The 13,913-nt window shown below is 39.0% G+C and overlaps 1 protein-coding gene across 1 annotated transcript; it reads left to right on the top strand.

Moving 5' to 3' along the window:
- Positions 1-5,454: 5,454 nt before the first annotated feature.
- On the top strand, positions 5,455-12,630 carry LOC104419818 (probable protein S-acyltransferase 23; the record flags this gene model as incomplete). The annotated part of the gene is made up of 13 exons (XM_010031598.3): positions 5,455-5,766; positions 5,981-6,121; positions 6,535-6,647; positions 7,927-8,006; positions 8,802-8,965; positions 9,202-9,340; positions 9,428-9,527; positions 10,145-10,202; positions 10,621-10,698; positions 10,795-10,893; positions 11,277-11,355; positions 11,459-11,607; positions 12,128-12,630. Coding segments are annotated over 13 exons (1,701 nt in total), but the record flags the coding sequence as incomplete, so codon positions are not given.
- Positions 12,631-13,913: the final 1,283 nt, after the last annotated feature.

Genomic DNA, 13,913 nt, shown 5'->3' with positions numbered 1-13,913 from the left:
GGTCTCAACCTCACTAGCCACCTTGCTAGATCCGGCACGAGGAGGAGCTGGCGGGGCTCACCCTGTCACCGTGGGCGAGGCTCGACCCTCGCCGATCCGTGAGGGCGAGCCTCGCCACCCAGCCTCGAGGGCGGCCTCGCGCCGGGCGGCGAGGCTCGCCCTCACCGATCCGGCGCGAGGAGGAGCCGCGGGGCTCACCCTTGCCGACCGTGGGCGAGGCTCGACCATCGCCGGATCCGACAAGGGCGAGCCTCGTCGCCCGGTGTCTCGAGGGCGGCCTCGTGCCAGCGGGCGAGGCTCGCCCTCAATGGATCCGGCAAGGGTCGAGCCTCCCCACGGCCGACGAGGCTTGACCTCGCCGGACCGGCGCAAGGAAGAGGCGCGGGGCTCGCCCTCGCCGGCCGTGGGCGAGGCTCGACCCTCACCAAATCCGGCGAGGGCGAGCCTCGCCGCCAGGCCTCAAGGGTGGCCTCTCCCACCCGGCCGCGAGGCCGCCCTCGTGGCCACTGGCGAGGTGGTCGACGAGGTCGACCTCGACCTCGCCGGCCGTCATCTCGGCCAATCGCCAAGCTCCGACGATCGGCTGGAGGAAGAAGATGAGCAAAAAAGAAAAAGAATAAAAATAAAATAATAAAAATATTTAAAAAATTAAAAATATATTTTAAAAAATATTATCTAAAAGTTGTACACGTTAGCGCCGATCAGGCCACGTCAGTCGGCCAGTGTCCAATCAGCAAAATTCGATCAAAATTGGCCGGAAATGACTGAATTGGCACAACGTAAAAAGGTTTAGGACTAAATTAGCACAAAGCCAAAAGGTTTAGGACTTTTTTGGCACTTTTCCCCTCTAAGAGGTGTATAATTTGAGCTCTAAAATGCAGATGTACTCACTAGTGGCACAGCCTGTGTACCAGTATAAATTATTTCTAAAATAGATTGATGTTGAATGTTTTATATGCATTATCAAGTCCATTATGTTCGAACCAGAGATGCGCCCAAGATGAGGTGTGCTCAAAAGGCACCGGTTCGCCCATGATGTGGTGTGTTTTAGAGGCATCCTTTGAAGAGGCGTGGGCAATTGTCTTTTAAGGGAAGTTAAAATAACTTCATAATGATGCAATCAATATACAAGAAAATACTAAGACAGAGAAACGTACATTCTCCTCTCCATTAGAAAAGCACATGAAAAAGGTTTCTATCATCACTTTGAGAAAACTATTGGTATTAACGCTGTGAAACAAAAATATCTTTCTTGTGATTATGTTCAAGCCATTGTGAAGTTATAGATTTGTCAATTATTCGTTGATGATGCAATGTATTTTCCAGGGTAATTCTCTTGTTATGTATCAAAAGGTTAGTCAATTCTTTCCTGATTTTATCCAGCACTTTTTATACCTGGTTTTATGTTTAGAGTAGCCTATGCTAAGAATTGCACGCGGAAGGATGTGAATGAGAGTGCAGATATGGTGTAGTTATTTTCTATCCACATCGCTGTAGATCTTTATTTCCGAATGCATGGGGAACTAGAGCCGCCCATTCGGTCTCACGTGATCCCTAAATAAAAAGTTCACATAAAAGGATCCAAAGCCAAACAAAATTTTCCAAGTTGACTTGCTTGCGTTATTTTCTCTCTCGGGTTGGAATAATGTAGTAATTTTTTTCGTATTCAGATTCCGCAACTCTTAATTGCCTCTATTTTATCAAATGAACTCCCATTTTCTGTTAAACGTAGGTATGGTTTGAATAGAACATTTACGACGATTTGAGCATCACGATGGTATCCCAGGACCATGAGCTTCCTTATTGTAGTGCATAGAGAATCGCGGCTCACTCGCACTCTGAGGAAGAAAAGAATTTATAGTAGCCGATGAACTATTAAAAGGCCTCCAAATGCGTCCCGAACGCAGATGTCCTTTGAACATCATTTTACAGCTATAGTTTTGGTGCTGTCGATGTTCGTTCAAATATTTTACATTTGATTCTGCATTTTACGAAGTTGAAAGGACAATCTTCCGAAATATATAGGGATTTGGCTCAATCCATTCGGCCCATATTTTCTTTCCCAAAAGTCAGTGGGAACCGATAAAATTTGGCAAATAAATCCAAGTTGCAGACTTCAAGTCTTCTTTAAACCAATTATGTAAGAGTTCGTTCATTTCGCAAAAAATAATTTTAAAAAAAAAATATTTTTGGATTTTTCAGATTTTTCAGCCTTCGTTTAATGGAAAATGAATTGCCTGGGAAAAACTTTTTCCATGATGGGGAAAAAGCCTTCTAAAATAGAGGACTCTAGTCCCCTTGACATTTAATTTTGCCGATTGGTTAAATTAAGAGTGACGAGCAAAAGAAGATGGACTGGCCTAGGACATCATGTAAGATGGGAGCTCCTCGATTCCTGTACTACAATCGAATAAAATTTCTGTCTATTATATTAAATATTTAACCAATCCGATTATAATCTATAAATTAATTTGTAAGATGAAAAATTTCCAGAAAAATTAATAAATATTATCCTTTTAGCAGCTTCTCATCAAATATATAATCTTTTTTATTCGCAGCTATAAGTCTAATTTATAGATAGTGGGCTTGAAGCAAAAAAAAAGTAATAAATGCGAATCTATAACTAAATTATGATTATCTAAGTTGTTATTACATCATTATTGCTATCATTGAATATCCATTAAGAAAAAAAAAACCTAGGTTATTATTTATTATCAACTAATAAGTTTAAAAATAACATGCAATAATTAGATTATATGAACGATAATAATAGTTATCTTAAGGAACTCATAAAATTTATGAAATTTATTTCTTTCAGTTTATTGGCTCACAAAATATAATTCTACATGGTAATTTAGTTATTATTAATACAATTAATTATAATGCAATAGTGTACTAACATGCTTAATTGTCTATAGCTAAAAGAGAGAAAAAAATGCAACGAACTAAGTATCTAATATGCTAGGAAAAGTATCAAAATAGTCATAAACTTTTTGCATTAGTACCAATTTAGTCCTAAATCTTTTAATTTGACCATTTTAATTATAAATCTTTTTACATTGGTACCAATTGAGTCAATCCAACTAATTTAAACCGGAAATTACTAACGTGGCCGTCGGCGGTCTTATGTGGTGCCACATGGACAAATTTTATAATTTTTTAAATTATTTTTTTCTTTTCTCCTTACCCCTTGGCCGACGAGGTCATCGGCCGGCCGACCATCGCTGGCCACAAGCTGGTCGAGGTGAGGGGCCCCGCGCCCTCGCCGGCCACAGGCGAGGGTGTCGACCCCCACCCAAATCCAAGCGAGGGCCGAAACCCTCACCAGTTGGGCCGGTGAGTGCCTCGCACCCTCGTCGGCCACAAGCGAGGCGCGGCGGCCCTCGTACATGGCGGGTGAGGGTGCGGTGGCCCTCGCCCGGATCCGGGTGAGGGTGCGGCCCTCCGCGGTTTCAAGCCTCGTAGCTATCGGCGAAGGAAGCGGTGGTGGTCGGGGCTCGTGTCGGCGAGTCTCACAAACATGTCTCGTGCAAAATGCAACCGCTCACGAAAGGAAGCATGTGTGCATGCATGCTAGCGAGAGAGAGAGAGAGAGAGAGAGAGAGAGAGAGAACCGTTGAGCTTGATTGAGAGAAGAAGGGAGAGACGCTACGTAGCTGGAGGAGACGAGATGCCCGCCGTCGCGCCCTCACTAGCTAACGGGCGAGGGTTTCGACCCTCGCTGGATCGGGCGAGGGCCAACGCCCTCGCTTGTGGGCGAGGGTGCGGCGGCCCTCACCAATGGTCGGCGAGGGCGCGGGGCCCCTCGCCCCGACCAGCCTGTGGTCAGTGACCTCATCGGCCAATGGTAAGGAGAAAAGGAAAATAAATAAATAAATAAATAATAAATAATTTTAAAAATCTGAAAATATATATATATAAAAATTATAAAATTTGTCCACATTGCGCCACATAAGACCACTAGTAGCCACGTCAGCATTTTCCGGCTTAAAATAGCTGGGTGGATTGAATTGGTATCAATGTGAAAATGTTTAGGATTAAATTAGTCCAATTAAGAAGTTTAAGACTGAATTGGTATTAATACAAAAGGTTTATGATTATTTTGGTACTTTTCCCTAATATGCTTAATTGTCTATAGCTCATGCATGTATGTGTTTATAAGATTAGTTCCTACAGAATAATCTATAAAATCTATGGTTTGCCTAATTTTCAGAACATTTGAAATCCAGATCAAATGCGAAAAGAGTGGAAAGATCCAACTATGAAACATAGGGCGTCTATATATACTGAAAAAAAAAATCAAAGAGTAGAAAAAGGAAATTGTCAAATATTTGACCTGTGTTAGTTTAGGGAAATCTTTTATGTAATTAACGGCATTACTGTTATATTGAGGAAAATAGTACAAAACTTCGAAGGAAATACTTAGAAAGAAAAGGTACAGGAAATGATGAAATTTCTAATAGTAACTAATTTGCAACATTGAAGCTCATTAAATCTATTTGGTCTTTAACAAAACTCACGGAATCGAAAAGCACATGTTCTAAACTGAAGTAAAAGGAGTGCGAAATGTAAGAAAAGCACCCCTTGTAAAAGAATAATCAATCTCTTATAAATCACAGTTTTGCATGTTAATCTTCATAGTAACTCCTAGAAAAGACGTAGTTATTATATATTCACGAAGATAAAGATTTTGTACACCACGTTAGGCAGATATCTGATTTCTATTTATGCTCTATTCTATTCTCATGAAATAAGTTTTATATTCCTATCTTATTCATTTTCGCAAGCTAAAAGGTTTTGATTTCTATGGTCATGCAAAGGAATGCCTCAATCAAATTTGAATCAAATACGTAATTTTCTTTTGGTACCTTTACAAAATGAATTCGGAATCCCAAGCCCATGAAAATTAATCTGCTGTTCTTTTTCTTTTTTTTTCCTAAAATCTCCTCGAAAGGGATAATAATACAAATAATTCATGAACTTTAATTCAATGTGTAAATGGTTCTTGAAATTTTCATTTATTTAATGTGGTCTCTAATTTTTAGCTCTATGAAATATGATTCTCAAACTTTTAATTTGTTGAATGTAATCTCTTATTTTTTATACAATAGTTGAACTATATGAATATGTTTCATGTTATCCTTAATTAATTCAAATTCATGGACAACATTAATTATTTTTATATAATTTAAGGATTAAATTGAATACATATCAAAGGTTACTATGCACATTGAGCTAAAATTTAGAAATTATATCAAAAAAAAATAATTATTTAAGGATGATATTATATATTGAGCCAAAATTTAGGGATTGGTTATGTCATTTTTCAATAAAAAAATGGGTTTAAAAAGAAAAAAAAAAAAGAAAAAAAAAAAAGATGAAGCATAGATTCGGGTTCGACGCAGAAATCGAAGCTCCCAGTGAGCAAGGCGGGTATAAACCCCCCCAAACTAAACCATCGATTCCTTCAATTCCCCCATTCGATCTTTTCACGCAGTGATCGCATGCCGCGACGCTCGTAATGGCTTCGTCGGAGATCGAAGTCACCGAGTCCCCCGGAGCGGTGACCGCCCAAGACCCTCCCGGCGAAGCGGCGGCGGCCGTCGTCGACGTGTTCTCCGCCTCCGCGTACGGCGATTTGGAGCAACTGAGGAGGTTCGTGGAGCAAGGAGGCGCCTCCCTCTCGACCCCGACGCTAATGGGTACTACGCTCTCCAGTGGGCCGCCCTCAACAACTTCGCCGACGTCGTCCAGTACATCATCGAGGTATTGCGCCTTTCGTCGCTCGCTTCTTCTTCCTTCCGCCCGCCGTGAATGATTTTGCGCGCCCAGTCGCGCGTTCCTCGCAACGCGGTCCTGAATTTGGGGGTGTGTGTAAAGTTGCTGCTTGAAGCATTTGCTTCCTGCTTGTTTCTGTGTGAACGTACTAATTATTGTTGTTCTTCGTGAATGTCGGTGTTGGGTGATGAATTGATTGAAGAATGGAGGTAATGTGAATGCGACGGACAACTTGAAGCAGACCGCACTGCATTGGGCTGCCGTTCGGGGATCCGTTGCGGTTGCGGATGTGCTTTTGCAAAATGGAGCTTGGGTAGAGGCAGCTGATATAAATGGGTATCGGGTATTTGTTCATTCTCCACATCTTTCTTTTAAGATAATTGTTGTTCTTATTTTATTTACTTACCGTTGTTAGAGGAATTATAGCGTTGGCATGAAGTAAAAGAACGAATTTGATAATTATTAGGTTTCGTCTTGAGTTAAGAAAGGATTTTGAGCTTTTCATGGGTAACTTTTTATGCTGTGCTGATAAAGAGGAAGGTGTGATGCCACTGGCTGTAGTGGTCATTTCAATTTTTATGGAACCATTTTCTGCCAAAGATCATGGAATTTTATTTTCTGTAGTCGTGATTTATTCTGTTTAACTATATGTTTCTCCATGTTGTTCATTGAGAAGGGTCATTCCTTTTCTTACTTCTTCTGGTGTTAATTTTTTCTTTAATGACCATTCTTCATTTGCTAGCCTCTCCACTGCAGGCAGTTCATGTTGCTGCCCAGTATGGCCAGACAGCCTTCTTAAATCACATTGTTGGAAGGTATCATGCTGATAATGACGCACCAGATAATGATGGAAGAAGTCCTCTTCATTGGTATGTTAAAATCATGCTGGATGTTAAGTTGCATGAATGTCATGAAACTGCTTTCTGGAAAATAAGTGGACAAAGTTGGACACACTTGTTTCTTGACCTAAAAGCTTCATTTTTATCAATGAACGGCTTATCCAATATGGGGGAAAATTCCTTTAATGGAAAGAATCATTGTTGTGCTCATCATCTGAAATGCTATTTCTACAGAGTTTCATGACATCAAAGGAGTAAATTATTTGCTTACTCTGCAATGCATGGTTGATGTAGTTGAGCATTGTCAAATGTGATGTCTTATGTACATTCATAGAAATATAATATGGTAGTTTCTCTTTTCTCTCTCTACAATCTCTTTTGCTTGTGAATTTCTTAAACCTGGTTTTATGGCCTATTACGATTTGAATGGTTAGGAGGTGCGAAGTTCTCTGTTGATAGCAATTTGTCTCTGGAATTCATCTTGATCGTTTTTCTTTTTCTTTCTTATATGATTAACATCCTGATGTTGTAGAAATCATGATGGAAGATTGAGAAAGCTGTGTGAGGTGCACATAGTTCGATAAGATGCTCTTATATAAATGAAAAGAATGAATAGTTCGATTAGATGCTTTGGTGCCTGGCCTAATTTAATTGCAAGTTGCTTCAGCAGAGAAGACCTTCACATGATTTCAAAATCTCTGCATTGAATTCAGAGTCAAAACATGTTTGATAAGACACTGATGCAAATCTGGAGGAAGCGTGAATAACTCATCATTAGTTTTTCAACTGAACCTTGTTTATTTGGAGGCCACAAGCTGAACTATTGCTGAACAAACATTACCTGCTTGCTTGTCTGAATGAATGATCTATGATGGCTATAGATGGTTCAAGTTCAAGTTCCTTGTTGTAATGAGGGATGGTTGGGAAGGATTTACTTTAAAATGTCATGAAAGATAGTTCCCATTTCATTTCATGTTATTTTACCCTGCAGTTCTTTCTGATAGGAATTTTTATGCCCTGCTCTATGTTTTGTTATGTCTCCATCTGTGATTGAATTCGGGAATTCAACACCTTCTGATTTAACTATACTGTAATCAACTGGAAATTTTCTTGTAATGGCAACAAAACATCATCATTGTCACTGCCGCTGACGTCGTCATCATCATCGTCGTCGTCACCATCATCATTATTATCATCTTGAAGTTAACTAGAAACTTTCTTTTAATGATAACAGCATATTCATCCTTCTTTTTGTCCCACGTTGTACTTTATGAATTGTCAATGATGCTTGTTCTCTTGCTTTGATCAGGGCTGCATATAAAGGATATGCTGACACAATCAGATTACTTCTTTTTAGAGAAGCATCCCAGGGGAGACAAGATAAAGAAGGTGTAGTGAGTATACGCATGGCATTCACTTCCAGATGTCAGGAGAACTAAACATTTACTTTCTTGTGGGCACTTTTAGTTGTTCTAGCAGCGACTGGTCCAGAAAATGCTGCATTTTGGATTGTGTTTTCTCATGACGTTCCAAATATGAAGTTTGCGGATGAGCCTGAATGGACCATACTGTTGGTAGTTGTAATAGATGGTTCGTGATGCATGATGAATTGCCTAGGCAATGGTTTTTTAGTCTAATTGAGTCATTTATTAATATTAATGAGATGAAAATATATTAGCACAAACCTTGGGAATCCTCATATTGCTAACTAAATAGATTAGTTTCTCTCTGTTGTGAATGGTGAAGGCAAAACAATAGGCTGTGGTGCAGCAGCTTGGAGGGACTTAATAAAGGTTTAGCGCCTGGTCTTTACAAAATTTGACTGTGTGGACCAACTTGACCTTGTTTAACAGCTGGTTTTTACAAATTGTGGGGTGGGGCAATACATGTTTCTTTGGTTTTCTTTTCCATTTTATGGTCTATTGCATGCAATGTACATGAACTTTTTTAGATTTATTAGTTGCTATCTTACTTCTGTTTTATTGGTCCTCATGATGAGATGGTTTATCAGTTGCTCAGATCCATGTATTAAACAATCAGCACTTCTGTTGGATAACCTTTCTTGTGATTTTGGCATGCTGTATTGGGCTTTGAATTTTATTCGATTAAAGCAAGTTTTTAATGCTAAAAATGGGAGCAGTCACTTTTTCTAACGTGGTACTTTTTTTGTATCTATGTTTATAGGTTGTACCCCATTGCACTGGGCTGCATTAAGAGGAAATGTTGAGGCATGCACAGTGCTTGTCCATGCAGGCACAAAGCAGGAGTTAAAGGTTAAAGATAATGCAGGAGTTACTCCAGCCCAACTTGCTTCAAATAAAGGTCACTGGGCTGTCGCTAATTTCCTTGTATGTATCTTCCTCACCTCTTTGAGGCTAACTTTGAAGGAACTAACATATAGCCACTGTTGCTGGCTTTACGTATGCAATATTAAATTATTTGATTTTGTCTCTTTGATTACTGTTGATCTAGAATCCACGCTATGGTAGTCCCTCAGACTTGCTCAGTGGAATAGTATATTTCTCCAGAAAAACGTGTTCTTTTGTTTACCAACGCTCACAACATGTTTTTTTCATTCATCTAGTCTAATGCGGAGCGAGCAATGAGCAATCATTGGACTGACAAAATTCGAAGTGGGAAGTTTGGTGATAGTGGTTATGCTCCCATTTTGTTGTGCATTATCATTGGTTGTACCATACTCTTCATCAACTCAGTTCTTGCCGGTAAAAAGCTAATATAATAATTTACTTTTTGGAGATAATTATGCCCTTGTTTGCTTGTTATAAATCAATTCTTGTTCATGTTACCAGCACCCGATCTCCCAAAGGTGACTGCAGCTGTTGGCCTTTGGGCATGGACAGCTATCTCACTGGCAGTTGGTTCACTGATAATGTTCTTCAGGTGTTGGAGGTAAATCCTTTTCAATGCCACACTTGATTTGAAGTTTGAACTGTCTTTTCTTTTGTAAATCTTTTGTTCACATGTTTAAAGTGAACTTTGGTAGGAATTGGCACCTGTGTCTTGTTAATCTTCATTTGCTGGAGAGTTCAGCACACCTCCACATCAGATTATTAAGTGTTTTATTTTTTAGCTTCCTTGACTCCTTGTTTTTTCCTCTCTCTTTAATAAGTGTATAATTTCTATGAAAGAGAGAGCACCTATATGAGAAGAAAACTTTTCTTTTGTGTGAAAGGTGTAGACGCTCTGTGGCATTTGTTTGTATTCTGAATGAGAACTTAATTTTAGATTCTGGTTTCCCGTTGAAGTATCTTTTGACTATAGACTGCAGTTCATGGGGTCAATCTTCTTTGGTAAGATGAAATTGGACATTATTCTGCATTACACAACTTACTCACTTTTGATTCGATGATTGAAAGTGCAAAACTCAAAAGAACAGCGTAGAGTTTACATTATTGTGGATAGGCTGTGCGCAAAATGCCTGCAGTGAAATATTTAGAGTTTCATGATTGCCTTTGGAATGTTTATGTGGGTATCAGATTATAATTGCTTATTGCCTGTGGATGCAGCAAAGACCCAGGCTATATAAAGACACCAAGGGAGCTGGGCAATCATCAGGATGATGAGGTACAGAATGTATCTACAAATGATTACTGATGTAATTTATATTATTTATTCTGGGCTTTGCCAAAGCAACTGTATATATGACGGTAATTTTCGGACAAAATGGTTGCATGGGTTGAAATGACAGCTAGGAATGAAAAAGGCATTTAAGCTCATCTCAACTTTCTCAAATGATTCTAACTAGGATATCCTCATGTAACACAATAATGAGAGCAGTTGGTGACTCTGTAAAGCGCTTTTCTTAATAATGAAACCAGGTATCCTGGTTGAGATCATGAGGAAAGTATGTGGTCCTGACATGTGAAAGGTCCAAAGATTATGTTGCAGGACTTCTTTTCGGCCAACATATTATGTAGTTTAGATTGTTTCTATAGAAAAACTACCTTTGTCAGTGTTTTTACAGTAATTTTTCATTTTACAGGATCCTTTGCTGAGCATTGATGTTAACAATTCCTCTCAATGGACCGGAAAATGGTCTCAGCTTTGCCCAACTTGCAAGGTTTGCTTGATATGCCTTTGGGTTTTCTCCTTGTTATCCTCATGAGTACGGATTTGTTCATGTGCATTCGACTTATTGTCATGGTTTTCCGTGCAGATTGTTCGACCTGTCCGCTCAAAACATTGTCCTTCATGTAAGCACTGTGTTGAACAGTTTGATCATCATTGCCCTTGGATATCTAACTGTGTTGGGAAGGTAAGAAGTTGCTTTCTTGCTGGTTAGACTGAGAAAAGAAGCATAGAAATTTTTACCATCAGTATGTTCATGGCTTCCTCTCATCATGTTGACATGACGAAGTAAAACAATAGATCTGAAAATGCTGTTTTATTATGAGACCCTTCTGTATTTTCATGGGATCTTTGTCCATGGTTGGTTCATTGAAGCCTGGGCTTTTACTTGTCAATGTTGAGTATCGTCTGAGTTCTGCTACTTGGTTTCTTCTTCTTTCTCCAAGAAAGTACCATGTTTTAGCTCTCTCGCATAATGTTTCTGCACCTCATGAAAAATTGTTTGTTATTCTTTAAAGATATCTCTTGTTACTCTTCGTTTCACAACTAAAATTCACTTGCCTATTGCAGAAGAACAAATGGGACTTCTTTGTTTTGATTTGTATGGCCACAATGACATCATTTCTTGGTGCTGCCGTTGCAGTTCAAAGTATGTTCCACCCTTTGTCTCCCAATTTTTTTAAATTTTTTTTTTTTTTTTTATGTTGCCATCCAGATTTATTGTTGACTCAATGAAAGTAAACTTTTGTCAGGGATATGGACTGCCACAGCCGCATTTCCAACGGGCAAGTCATGGATTCATTATGTCATGGTTCAACATCCTGGAATTGCTGTATTTTTGCTTCTCGATGGCATTGTGTTGATTGCTGTTACAACTTTGACAACTGCACAGGCATCTCAGGTACTTGTCTAGATTCAGGCGGTTTGTAACCTATTTCTCATCCATAATAGTTGATTGAACAGTGTCATAATATGGTTTAACTGGAACAGAGTTTATTTCTTTGACATAGTGTCATTTTGATTTAGGTTGATCTTTGTCCATCTAACACATGGTTGATCTATGTGCATTACTTCTTAAGTTGGTTGGTAGAAGATAACAGGATGCTGGACTCTTTCTGAACTAGTTGCACTCTAAAACAGAATCCAACGTAATTTGTTGATGCAGATGACATATGAAATCCTTATCACAATAATTAGCCTATATTTATGCATATGATATTATTTAAATGTATGTGTGTTTTGCATCAATCCTTTTTGCATTATTCTTAAAGATTGTTCTCATGATATCTGTTCATCATGCGTACTCATACGTACCCTTTTCTTTTCTTTACTCACTCGAGCAACTTCCTCTGTGCTGCATTTTGTCTGTTACTTTCTCAAGAACATAAGGAGCAATTTTCCAACTTCCATCTTTGATGCAGATAGCCCGGAATATCACCACCAATGAGCTAGCCAATGCCATCCGGTACGGGTACCTTCGTGGTCCAGATGGGCGTTTCCATAATCCCTATAACCATGGGTGCCGGAAGAACTGTGCTGATTTTCTTATCCATGGATATACTGATGACAATGAGATTGCATGGCCTTCATTACCACAAGTTCATAGTTAGCACCATTCGGGGAGGACTTTGTGCGTGATTAGTACAGAGTTCCCTGGGTCTCCTAATTATCTATATCAGCTGACACCCAGATGTCACAACAGTTCTTTACGATTCAGTTTGCGTGTACCTCTTTGAATAGTTGTGGGAAGTTCACTCCATGGTCCATAGCTCATATCCATGTACCGGAGAGGGTGTCCCTTCACTAACACCACAAACGGATATAGTTGATCCTCCGGTTGCTGTACATGTATACATGAATTTGATTGATTAGGGTTGGCAAAGAAGTCACTGGAGTTTTCAGATTGTGCAACTGAATTTTACAATTTCTAGCAGTGTATCTTCTTCAATCCGCGGAAGATTATAGCTACACGTTCTGTTTTGTCTCTCTTGTTTTAGGAGAAGAACTGGGAGCGAGGACAGAAGTGTAGGGTGTGTTTATTAATAGTTCTGTTTCAGAGAATAATTTATTTTCAAAAATAATTTTTTTATTTTATTTCTAGGATAATTTTAAATAAATGATATTGATAATTATATCAAATTTCTATTTTTTGAAATAAAAAAAAAAGAATAAGAATACATTTAATATGATCCATAAATTTTTTTTTAGCCATAAAATTTTTATAAAATTTTAATACTTTTTATTTTCTCTTCTTTATCCTCTTCTAGCCAGCAGCGACGGCAAGCAGGGGAGTCTCCATCGACCGATTAGAAGAAAAAAAAATAAATAAATAAAAGACTTATTTTTAGAAATTATTATCGGGATCAAGAAGTTATTTTGTTTTATTTATTATTTTTATTCTGTTTCTTAGCCATTAAGAAAATAAAAGAAAAAAAAATAAAGAAACAGAGACATTATCATGTAAGCCCTTAGTTTTTCCCCGGTCTGAAAGACTGGAACAAGAAAATCCTTTTTCTGATTGTCTATGGCCAGTGGTGTTCTCCTGATCTTTCTCACAGGTAGGTCAGTTTGTCCTTCAGACCGCAACCTACTAAAAGGGTCTTAAGAAGCAGCAAAAATGAAAATCAGGTCTCATGTACAATATACGACCCTGTCGAATTCTACCCAATATCGGGATTTCACGATATTCGATCGATCATAATTCTGATGCATCTCATCCTTCTATGATAAACATTAGAGGTAGAAACGAGACGGATTTGGGACGGCTGATCTCGTTCCGTCTTCGTCACCTTATCTTTTTGTAATTGCCCACATCTGTCACGGATTTTAACATGAGATTTCAAACTCCAGTTCATCGAATCGGGGTCATCCGCCACACGTAATGACATTGGTGATTATATTTGAAAATATGTTCACTCGATCCGTCCTCGAAATACCCTTCGCCACTTGTGCCGAATTAATTCAACTACCCAGCCTTTGATTGTTCGTCGTACTCGTAGGTGCGTACGTGCCAAACCACGCTCACCGAAAAACTTGATCAAACGAGGGGACCATAGCGTCTACTTTGAGTCCGTGACAAGGACTCCCCCACAATAATTGGTGTTTGAGCATGAAGCTACGACGAGATCTGCCGTAGTTTAATGTAGTGAAATATACTCGAGGATCTTTGACGATGAATACGATAAAGCATATTGTCCGGATCTCAAG

Source organism: Eucalyptus grandis, chromosome 9 (genome assembly GCF_016545825.1).
Source record: "Eucalyptus grandis isolate ANBG69807.140 chromosome 9, ASM1654582v1, whole genome shotgun sequence".
Taxonomy (NCBI): domain Eukaryota; kingdom Viridiplantae; phylum Streptophyta; class Magnoliopsida; order Myrtales; family Myrtaceae; genus Eucalyptus; species Eucalyptus grandis.
The sequence above is the reverse complement of the archived record's forward strand: the minus strand, read 5'-3'. Positions and strand labels throughout refer to the sequence as shown.